This window comes from Octopus sinensis, linkage group LG14 (assembly GCF_006345805.1).
Source record: "Octopus sinensis linkage group LG14, ASM634580v1, whole genome shotgun sequence".
NCBI lineage: Eukaryota > Metazoa > Mollusca > Cephalopoda > Octopoda > Octopodidae > Octopus > Octopus sinensis.
The window spans coordinates 60131091-60143533 of record NC_043010.1 but is presented as its reverse complement, the minus strand read 5'-3'; the positions used below and the strand labels follow the sequence as shown (position 1 = coordinate 60143533).

Here is a 12443-nt window from a genome sequence, read left to right as displayed (position 1 = left end):
TACTGGCTGTGTATGATTTATATGCTGGACATGTACAACCTATATATTAGACATGTACTGGATATATACAAGGTGAATGATAGAGCATTACATGAAAAAGAGAATTTACACTGGTCCTGAGCAGTTCTTCGTGCAATTCATTTTTGGTTTGACATTGCTTTTTATCATTTTGAGATTAATGAAGGTGGCAAGGATGCCATTAGTTTATATAATAAAGCGGTCTTTTGCCACTGTTTTAACTATCTTTGTATGATGGTTGTTGCTCTGACAAATATTATTATATTCTAAAGTTGTCGATTGAATGTTTCTAACCAAGCATTGCTTGTTGTATGTGTGTGTGATTAATAGTTGAAGATGTTTTCAAAGAAACAGTAACAATGTATCTGGGATAACTGCAACACCTGCAAGCCAATTACCTGGTTGTTTTGCCTCCAAACAATAACAGGTAACTCTCTCTTAAATCACATCTTACTATCTTAAGTAAGGACAGAATACATTAGATAGTGTCCTTCTACATGCACAAATGGGATGGTCATGTTTGTAATGCCTTAATGCCTTTGATTGTAGGTCTGCTCAGTCAGGACCTAAACACCTAAGCAAATTCAAAACGCATACACTCACCAGACTATTGTGTTTGTTAGCTCCTATAATAAACTCTAAAGAATGACAAATTGGCTCACACTGCACCTACCATATTAAAACTTTGCAGCAGACAAAACCAAGCTTCATGCTAAATATACAAAATAGCTCCTTAAAAATGGTAAATATAGTCCAGTAGTTGCTGAACATATTTCTTATGTATTCATATTTGGAAAATAATTTTGTTTCAACATGAATTTATTTCTCTGCTTTAAAATATCAACTCACAAAGTTTCCATCCAGCTTCCTTGTCTCAATTCATGCAAATTTACAAATGCATACAATTATTCACAAATATTTACACTTATTATTTTACAGCTATTTTTAATTTAAATTTATGTTCTTTATTACTTCTTAAGATTTATTTGTAGTTAATAGATTCATAACTATCTATTTTGCATACTGCATAATGTAGACATTGCATGATTTAAATTTGTTCTTATCATTCTCAAATATTTAATTTCTTGGCTACTAAATGTGAATTATAATTATAAAAACGTTTGGCTTCATTTTTTACATGAGAGACATTGAATATGTTAGCTGACAGCCAGAAACTTTATTATTCTTCTTATCTGAAATAATTGATGATATTATTTTCCATATCAATAAACTCTTTGCAACACACACATGAATATAAATATCAACTTGTTAATATCCTTTTCTTCTATTATGGATTAAATTAATCCACAAAAGAGGATATTAATATACATGTCTTAATTTTGTTTCTTTCTCACATTTCCATAACTACCACTGTCCCAAGCAATTCCCACTGACCTCTCAATCATAAATATCTAAACATCAAGTAATATTGTCATTAAAAGTTTAATTCTTTAAACTTTGTTATACTAATCTTATTGGGAAAATTAGAACACTTTGGAATTTGTGAATTTGAAATTGCTATTAAAACAAAATCTTGAAATTAGTGTAATGGCTAATTGTATCATTATTTGTAGTATAATATGCAAAAGAAAAGAACCAGCTAGTTTTAACTTGTTACAGACTAAATTTAGTATATATACAACTTTGTTACTGCAAATGATAAATCATAAACATTGGACACTGAATAAGAGTCACTGAACAATACACCATTATCAATTCTCAATAAGATATTTCTGGATTCATTATCTAAAAATATAACATAAAACCAAAAAATAATCAAGTTATAGCTATTTATTTCACCATGAATCTTCATCTGTGTCATCAATTCTAGTAGAAGACTTCACCCACCATAAATTGCTTGATCAGTCACTATAACAAACTACCAGAAGAAAGAATCTAATGTATTCCACCCATCATCCAAGTCTTTTACACGAAGCCACTTTGATCAAAGAAACACATCAAAAGAGAATGGCTTTCGTCACAAAACTTATCTTTAAAATATACCATAGACAGTCTAGACTTTAGAGTATCTTTTCCACTTGAGAATTTTTGACCTCTGCTAAGTTTATCTGAAAATTATTTGATGTTGTATTGCAATAGCTGAAAAATCAATATACATCAATAAAGACAATACTTTGATAATGACCACCTATTCAAGTTAGAGAGAAAGAATATCAAAGAGGAGCTGCTAAGAAAACTGATTATATTGAGAAGCAAGCAATATATTTTATTTTGACATAGTTGTTGCCCTGTTCACATTATATGGATGATATAGCTGCTTATTATATAGGTTTCACTCCATCCCCTATTGCTGAGATAAAAGAAAAGAAATGAAAACCAGCTGGATATTCCATTTGTTTTTGCATACAATTATTTATAATTTGAGGACATTTTATGATTGTTGTATGTTAAATGGTACCAAGTTTAGTCAACAAAAGATATTGTCAAGAGAAAATCATGAAAAAATATAGATATTGTCATAAGAAAACAATGTAAAACATTACTTGTGTTTTATTAATGGAGAGAGAAATGAGAAATGAAGTGAAATGAAAATATGAGTCAGAGAGGGGGGGAGAAAGGGATGAATGGGGTTGACTAACCAGATGGTTAAATATGAAAAACCAAAGTAAGAACAATGGAACAGGTAAAAAAAAAAGGGAGTTAGAAAAAGAACAAGACAAAGAAATAAATAAAATAATCAAATCACTTCAGGTTCACAACTCTAGTTCAAAAAGAAATATAGACAATATCTTTTAATAATATTTAACAAGTGTTAATACTATATTTCTGGTTTATGCTCCTAATGTTTTCTGTATCTCAACATCTGCAATCGAAGCAAACAATACTGAATGTTGGAATTTTGTAAAGTTGTTTAACAAACAGTCAGTTTCCAAATCACTGACTATTGAATTCTTTAATTATCTTCATATAAGCAAAGACACTTAATTGTTATATATCCCATTTGTGTTATGCAGTCTATTAGAAATATTTACCTGAGATAGGAATAAAAGTTCTTTTGTAGCTAGTAATAACACCATTCAGCATTATATATCTCATACGAGAGAAGTGATTGGAATGACTGAATGAAACAAGTGAAGTAGTAACGTGAAGTGGCTACTGAGGTTTGCTTTCATTAGTTTGACCAATGTCTTAAAGCAGAGTAAAGTGAAATGAAATGCTTGTTAATAATTGGATTAATATCAGGTTTCTGATTTTGGTTTTGATACAGTAGTCAAATTGAAGTGGATATTAAATAATGGAAGTCTTTAAAAACTTAAACAAACAGTATCAATTTAATTTTCATTGCTTTTCGTTATCTTGAAGAAATTGGATAATCCTTTTTCATATTAGGAGAAGTGAATTCACTGAAAGGAAAAATATAAGCCAACATAGTAAACCAAAGAACAATTTATTGACAATTCTACATTTATGAATCAGTGAGTTTAAATAGCTTACCTTAGAAACTTTGGGGAGGCTTCTCATAATTGTCGATGTTTTCCATTCCATTTGTGGTCCTTCTTCTGGCTGAAATTGGTTCCTAGATCTATTTGACTGGTTATTTCTGTTAAGCATCTCTTCTGGGTGCATGCTGCTAGGGGTAGTAGTAGTTTGATAGATCAGCTGTCTCATTTCTGTGCGAGATTGATATGGTGGGTTTCCCCGAGCTCTCACAGAGCCATTTCTTCCATTATTGCATCGGACAACACAGAGCGTTATAGAAATCACAATTGCCACAGATATTATCACAGCTGAAACTACAATTATAATTACCCACGTTACATCAATCATACTGTCAGATTGTATTTGAACAGCAGTTAATGATGGAGATGTCTTGTTACTAACAGTTAAGGTCAAAGATATTGTAACTGATGCTGAAAGAACTGGAGTACCGCTGTCTTTGACCCTAAACTGCAGTTGATATGATCCAGCATCATTTTGGTAAACTTTTCGAGAGAAAGACAAAGTGCCAGTGTAAGAATTGATTACAAATAACCGATTGTTGTTTCCTTTTAGAATTTCATATCTCAAGAAAGCATTTTCCCTGCTGTCTCTGTCAGAGGCTTTCAGAACTGTGATGTCGTTATTACTTTGAGGATGATAGTGGACATCAAGACTAAAAGGATTAACACTAGGAAATGTAAAATAAGGGGCATTATCATTTTCATCTAAAATTTCAATGGTGATATTTGCTGTGTTATTCAGAGATGGTCTTCCTTTATCTTTAACTAAAACTTTAAACGCATAAATATGTTGTTTTTCTCTGTCAAGTGACATGGATGTCGATATGAATCCTGAATCAGTGATTTGGAAGGGAAGGAAGTCTCCATTGTAACCAAACAAAGTATATGTTAGTTGACCTCCAGATCCTAGATCTGGGTCTGTGGCATTGATATAACCTACTGGGAACTTATCTTTCTCATTTTCAAATGTCAGAAATTTAAAAGAATCTGAGATAAAGTGTGGTTGAACATCATTAACATCCATCACTTGTAGAAAAAATCTTTTCTGTACTTTGCGAGAAGGGGATCCTTTGTCTTCACACGACAAGGTAATATCATAGTGGTCCTCAGCCTCCCTATCCACTTGGCTTTTCATTACTATTTTATACTCTTTAGAACCCATTGATAAGAGCTTGAATTTTTCATGTTTGATATCACAGCTGACCTGACCATTGTGTCCTACATCGTTGTCAGTGACCATCACATAGGCAATGAAACTACCAACTTTGATATCTTCAGAGATAGTTGCTGTGTCATCACTTAGAGCTGAAACAAAATCTATATCAATGGTTGGAGGATTATTGTGTTGGTTGATAACATTTACTAAAACTGTTGCCATAGAACTGAGAGGAGGGCTACCTGCATCTCTGGCTTCGATATATAATTTATATGTAAGTTTTTCATCAAGGTTGTAATGTTTTTGTAAAAATATCTCTCCTGTAGTCTTATTCAAACTAAAATGACTTTTCACTACATCAGAAGTCATTGGACTAAAGAAGTATGTAACTTTGTTGTTCTGTCCTTGATCAAGATCTGTTGTAGATAAAACAGCAACAGGCAAATGAATGTTTGGTATATTTCTAATTGAAATATTATATATTTTCTGGGAGAAAATTGGTCGGTTGTCATTCTCATCCTTGATAGAAATTTCAACCACCAAGGAACTTCTTTGAGTAGGTGAACCCCCATCACTAGCAATAAGTTGAATGCGGTAGTTACTTTTTACTTCTCTGTCTAGTGTCTGATCTAAAACAATTTCAAGAGTGGATATGCCATCTGCTCTTTTCGAAACAAACAATGAAAATGGTTCCTCTTGAAGCTTTTCAAGTTGGTAATGAATTTGTGAATTGAGAATTCCTACATCTCTGTCTATGGCATTAGGGATCGATTTTCTTGCTCCTTTGCGATCATTTTCTGAGAATTCAATGTTAATACTTTTACCAGGAAACTCAGGCCGATGATCATTGGCATCTTCTATTATTACTTTTATTTTTAGAATTCTCATAAAAGTCTTGGCTTTTCGGACAGCAGCCTTGACAATTTTAAAACATTCTTTATTATATGTACACAAAGTCTCTGCATCCAGTTTCTGAGCAGTGTACAGTTTTCCTGATTTGGTGACATTGAACAGTTGAGAACCTACTCTTTGCAACAGGCTGAATGCTATCAGCCTGCTGTCTCCAGGTAAAACACTGCCCAGTAGCTGAGAGTCAGCTGCAATGTCGCCGATGTATGTAGCTGGACTTCTTTCTTCTTTCACATGATAAATAAGGTCCACACACAAAGAAACATGTAGAAATGAAAATGAAAACCATATTTTCATCAACATATTCCACTTTGTAGTATGAAGACTTCAGATGCAACGGTAAAATAAACCTGGAATTAAAAGAAAAATGGAAACACTTTAGTCTTTTATCTGACACAGTCTGATTTGCAAGTTTATTCCAAATAAGATAATCATAGAGTTTCAAATATTAATAACCATAATTTTTTTATACATTTCTCCTTGTGAACTCAACTCTTCCCTGTTTAAATAATAATTTCTAAGCTGTAAAAAGTAATCCAGAGCTAAAGGTATATCCCAAAATTAAGTATATAACATCTAAGTACCAAGTCTTATAATTTGTGGAAAGAGACCCTGAAAGACTGTGAAACCCTTGACAAGTGGTTGCTGTCTGCTATCACAGAATTAACTGGAGCAAGTAAGATCGAGAGCTTTAGGAAGTAAAATTTAATAATGATAATGACAGTAATAATGATTTCTTCATTAACCACTAAAATTTAGTAACTAGGTCTCTGCCCACAAAGCCTATTTATGTCAGCTGCACAGATCACAAATGTTAGGGTTTGTTTAGCTGATGATTGTAAAATATGGACAACCCATGCTATACTTATCTACTGGCCTTCAGAATACACTATCTAGATACTTTCTGGATGATACAGTTTGTCCACATCCACATTGGCACATCTAGGACACCCAGTCGGTACCTGACAGAAGGTGGGAAACATCTGAGCAGGTTTGTGAGCTTTTTGCACCCAGTATCCCATCAGCTCTGAGACTATCCATGACTGTTTCAATTGCCTACTAGTTCTAAAAAGTAGGACATTTCTTGGAAGGCCTCCAGTTGTTTGAAGAAATCAGTCTGCCCCACCCCTGTCTGGGTATACATGGCATACAATGAAAAGGAAGAGATATATACATAATATACAAAAGTTTTAAAAAAAAGGTGGGGGGATGATAGAGATGTGGCCTTCCTGATATAGGATGACCTCTAGAGATAATCGAGGAATCTCACTGTCTGAGATTTCCCTGAACACCAAGAGCAAGTGCCCTCTCCAATTCCTTCTCTCCAATTCGCAGGTCTTCACTTAGAGAGGTACCTTCCACTCTTGCGATTTTCGCAACTTTCTCCCACCTTTCAATTAACTCACTTGAGGACAGCACCTCCTTCTCCACTTTCAATTACCTTTTCAAGTCTAACTTGAAGATGAAGAAGTCAATGAGAGCTCTACCAAAGAGGAATCTATCTATCCTCATGCCTTTCAGCGTTGTCCACCAAAACAGCCTCTTTCACCACAGCCACCAGGCAAAGGAAAACTGCCTTGCCTGCTTGACTGAAAGAGAGCAGTGGGGCAATCATCACTATATATTTGGCCAATAGAATCTTTGTCAGAAATGGAGGCTTGATGTAGGAAGTACATGGCAGAGTCATTGGGTAGAGAGTGTACTTGAGTCAGAAACATGTAAGCTTTTGTGGAATTTTCCAATTCAAATAGATAAGAAGATAGAACATAATGAGCCAGGTATTACAATAATAGATATAGAAAAGCTAATTTGCTTATCATCATGTCCGTTTGATACCAGTATTATAAAGAAATCAAATGAAAAGTTCAATGACTAGAACCCCTTAAAATTTGAGACTGCAAGGATTAGGAACATGAAATCTGTAAAGGTTGTACTTGTGATAATTGGTGCATTAGCAACTGTGAGTGATGATATTGACAAATGAATAAAGAAGATTGGAATGGAATGTCCTGTAGAGCTTCTAGGAACAGGGAAGATCATCAGAAGGGTTTTGAGCATTTGATGGCTTATTGAAATCATATTAGACATTCAAGTTTACAGGGAGTAACCTGCTGCTCACAAGTTCTCCCAGGAATAAAACCAACACTGAATCAATTCAAATAATTATAATAAGCTAATTTGCAGTACCTACAGAAATTCTGCAAATATTTTTTTAAACTATGAGACTGCAGGAAATTTATAGAGACTCATTAAAAATACATATTTGGCAAACATTTTCAACAATGGAATGAAATTGAAGACATTATTTATAATATGATTTTGCTACTTTACAACTGTGACAATAAGGCTTTAATATATTTTATGGTCTATGGCATCCTTACTTTGATATCAAAGAAAATTGCATATGGCTGGACTCGAACCCACAGCCTCAGTGAATGAAATGCAACAACTGAGCTGTGGATTCTTAGGAAAAGAATCAGTAATATATATATGTGTATATATATATATATATATAACACTTAATCTAAAATATTTGTTTGTCTGTCAGTTATTTTACAAATAATGTAAATATTATGTCTATAATAGATTATTTTTTTACATCGTTCCAGAGCTTATCAATCATCTTATGAATAAATGTTGCCTATAACAGATTATGTCTACAATTTCAATCCATAGTTTGTCAGTCAACTACTTAATGAATAATATAAATGCTGTGTGTCTTAATAGATTGAGTTTATTTAAAGCATTACATAAATATACAATAATAGAATAATATTATAGCTGATGGAATCCGTTCATAAATTATTCAAAGGGCCATTCATCCATGGTTTGTTTCCAGAGCTGTATTGTGGCCATCAACACTTTACCTTAGTCCAACCCCCTTATTGTCAATATGCATCATGGCCATGTACAATGGGATGAATCAGCCTCCTTATTTTTATTATTAGGACATTTTAAATTAATTCTTTTCCTGACATAAGAACAATAGTTGGAAATATGCAAACCTCAAAATTTAAGCACAGAGTTAGTTCCATAAAAATCCAAGCCAAATATCAATAACTAAGCTGCCGTCATATACACTAATGTAAACTGTTGGAGATATCTCTTCAGCTTGAATTGTCTGTGGTGATAACAATGTAAATACAATTCCATTTTGAATATCAAATACAGATATCTACTCAAGTGGAAAATTTCAGTTCAAACATTTTATCTATTTGAGTTGAGATGGTGCATTACATAAACATGTGTTGTATATCTTTCAGTTCAGGTCATTGCTTGAAAAGCTTTCAGAACTGTATAATCAGACATCAGAATCTCCCTGTTTAGATATCATAATCTGTAGTATGTCAAAAGGGTGGAGGAGATAGTCTTGGCAACGGTACATCAGACTGAATATGTTGGAATATGTGATGTTTTTCCTTTCTGTTTAATGTTGAATCCTTTCTGAGATCAATAAGTACCAGTAATATACTAGTTAAATTCAAAAGACTACAAAAGTTGATCAAGCATCTTATTGATATAATCCTTTTAACTTGATCAAGAAATATGATTGGCTGATGAAGATTTTATGAATTTGTATTCAAAAGTTTATAAAAGTTACTTCACTTGCAACAAAAGAAGGCAAAGTATCCAGTCATCACACTTATTTATTTAGTCCATACAATGATTGTAAAGGGATTAAAGGAGGCTATGGTGTAAACATTTATTTAATGGCCCCCTTTGTCATTACCAATTCTGAGAGAAAGAGGAAACAAACTCCAGTTCTTAACTGGTACTTTATTTATTAATCCTGAAGTGATGAAAGGCAAAGCAACTCTTGGAGGGATTTGAACTCATAACACATATAGCTAGAACAAATATAAGACATGCTATCCAATCCTCTAACAACTTTGCCAATTTACTATCTTCCATTCACCATAACAATGATTAAACAAATTAGAGAGTTAGTGAGGGTGACACAACATTTTTCACATTACCGTGTGGAATTGTAGTTAGTATCTAATTCAAATTTCTATTCATCCATTCATTCTACAACCCCTACACACATACAAAATTGGTTGTAGGATATGTATATATATTAAAGTAAAGGTGGGTAGATTCTTTCTTTTATTTTTTACTTGTTTTAGTCATTTGACTGTGGCTATGCTGGAGCACCACTTTGAGGGGTTTTAGCTTAACAAATTAACCCCAGGACTTATTTTTTAAGCCTACTAATTCTATCAGTCTCTTTTACTGAACTGCTATGTTATGGGGATGTAAACACACCAACACCAGCTGTCAAACAGTGGTGATAGGGGGGAAAACACAGACACAAGGACATGCACACTTAGATATATACATATATACATGATGGGCTTCTTTCAGTTTCTGTCTACCAAATCCACTCCTGAGGCTTTGGTCGGCCCAAGGCTATAGTAGAAGACACTTGCCCAAGGTGCTATGCAGTGGGACCAAACCCTAAACCATGTGGTTGGGAAGCAAGCTTCTTACCACACAGTCATATGTATATTAAAGGGGATCTATGATGGAGATAATTAGCGTAAACACATTAAAAAGAAGACAGGGATCTAAATCCTTGTAATAATAATATTAGTATGATATTAGGGAAAACAGATTGTTTGATAATTCTGGGCCATTAAAAAGAGATGATATGGGAAAGGAAAGGCAGTAGAATTATCAAAATCAAAATAGTAAGCATAAATACTTGACATTGAACATGTATTAAGTTTAATCATAAATGATTGTGCTTGTGTTTCAACCTTATAGGTATATATGGGAGTTAAGAGGAATTTATGACAAAAACACTGGTTTAATTTTGACCATAAAATTTATATTGTCCAAGAATAAAGATGACTTAATTATGTAATAACTAAGTCTTAAAAAAAATGCGTATCAAATTCAACAACATCTTAATAGTCTAAACCAATTTAAATTCCCCTTACATTGACACAGACATTACATACCCAAACAATTAAATGAAGCGTATTAGAAACTTAATTTCAAAAACATACAGAAACTAATAATAATAGATGACATTTATAGAAGACACATATAACGACAAGCCTAGTAAATAATTGCTTGCTTCATTCTCAAATGGTAAGATTGCTCTAGAGAAAGAGAAAAGCTAAGCAAAACACTAGATTCAATAAATATAGTAATTTTATGAAGAAAAAATAGATAAGACCTTGTTGGGATTCTGAAAACAAGCAAACAATAAAAGTAAACTTGCTAGATGACCTGTCAAAATATTGGTGAATCAATAAGAAAAGTGGAAAGGTTATCTTTTAGACACTCATATGGTTTCTTATTTAGAATTCCCAACCTCTCAAGGTTCTGGTCTTCATACACACTTGCAGTAGCAGTAGTACACACATGCACATTCATACAACCCTTCATATACACATTCACATTTACAATCATTCTCTCTCATACACATTTACTATTACACACAAACATGCACACACACACACACAAACATGCGCACATACACACTCACACACACACACACTGAAAGGAACAGACTGACAATGGAATGGAATTCTGAAATATTATTTTGTGTAGTAAGACATTAATAAACCCCAAAATCTATGAATAGTTTTCTGAAACATTCCAAAGATGTTTACTCTTCATAATATTCAGTTGTAATTTAAATGTTGTGAACTGGAAATGTTAAACTGATATAATGAAATGTGACAAGTTGTTTATTTTACATTATTGTTGTTATTACCTTTCACTTTTCACCAAAGTCAAAAGATGAAAATTAGAACTACAAATGTAGTTGGATGTAGATCAGCACACTTGAGAAGATGAAAAGAAACAAGGGAAAAATAATGGTGAATGGAAAAAAAAAACAAAAAAAAACCCCAGATATGACAAAGATTAAGAAACACACTTTGAAAATGACTTTTTACTAAAACATATCCAGTTGACAAAATGAAGAATTTACAGCTTTACTGTCAATATCTGTTGTTTTCCCTCTTTTCAAATAAGATGGAAAAATTTGATCAAAATGTAATATTTTTGTCTTTATTTGTTTGACACAATGCTTCTTCTTGTTTAGAACTTGAACACAATAGAAAGTGTCATTTGGATACTTAATGTTACAAACAATAATTAAAGCAGCGTTTTGTCATATAGGTGAAAAGAAAGTTGAATTATTTAGATATTCTTTTATTCTTTTATGTTTCAGTCCAAAGGCTGTATAATATTCAACATAAAATTTATAGAATACATATTTGCCAAAATTCATTGGTTAATTTATATTATCTCATTTATTATAAGCTAATATATTTAATGATCTTGCTATCTGTTAATCAAACAAGCATAATTAATGATTTCTTAGAAAAAGTCTTAAATATGCAGTGACCTAATCATTTACTATCACCAATATCCTCAATTATATTAATAATTAAATGTCCATTTTTATATGCTGATATGGGTCAGACAGGTCTGCTATGCTGTATACTGGCATGATTCTTTGTCATCTCAATGTGAAGTCTAGAAGTTTGGCATCATACCTGATATTTTCACTTTTTCCTTAGTTTCCTTTAGTCATTCTCTGAAATAACCTCTTTTGTTGGTACATAGCACCTTTCTTATTCGGCACTCATCAGTCATCAACATCATAGATATCTCTCCTGGATACATTTGCTAATGCATCCAACCAGTCTCTCAGCTAATTTGCATCCCTTTATTCATGCAAGTTAACATTAGAGATTAGATCATGCATACTTTATTTCTCTTTGCCCTTCACATATAAGCCTTCAATGCCCATAACTTACAACCATACATCACACTTTATACAAACTTCATAAATCTTCCCTTTGCAATGACAAAGAACTTTTCTTTTTTTTGTCAACAGTAAATAGCTCCTTGAACTATCATCCAGCTTCCTTACT

General features: G+C 32.7%; 1 protein-coding gene across 4 annotated transcripts in view; it reads right to left on the bottom strand.

Annotated features, from left to right (window-relative positions):
* Positions 1-12443, bottom strand: part of LOC115219116 (protocadherin-18-like) — a 92937-nt gene that overhangs the window by 22358 nt on the left and 58136 nt on the right. For all 4 annotated transcript variants that reach the window (XR_005002005.1, XM_036509263.1, XM_036509262.1 and 1 more), the window contains exon 2: positions 3475-5894. Coding sequence is in view for 3 of the 4 variants with exons in the window: in XM_036509263.1 (XP_036365156.1) it covers positions 3475-5847 (2373 nt within the window). In the remaining variant the exon portion in view is untranslated. The remainder of the gene's footprint in view (positions 1-3474; positions 5895-12443) is intronic.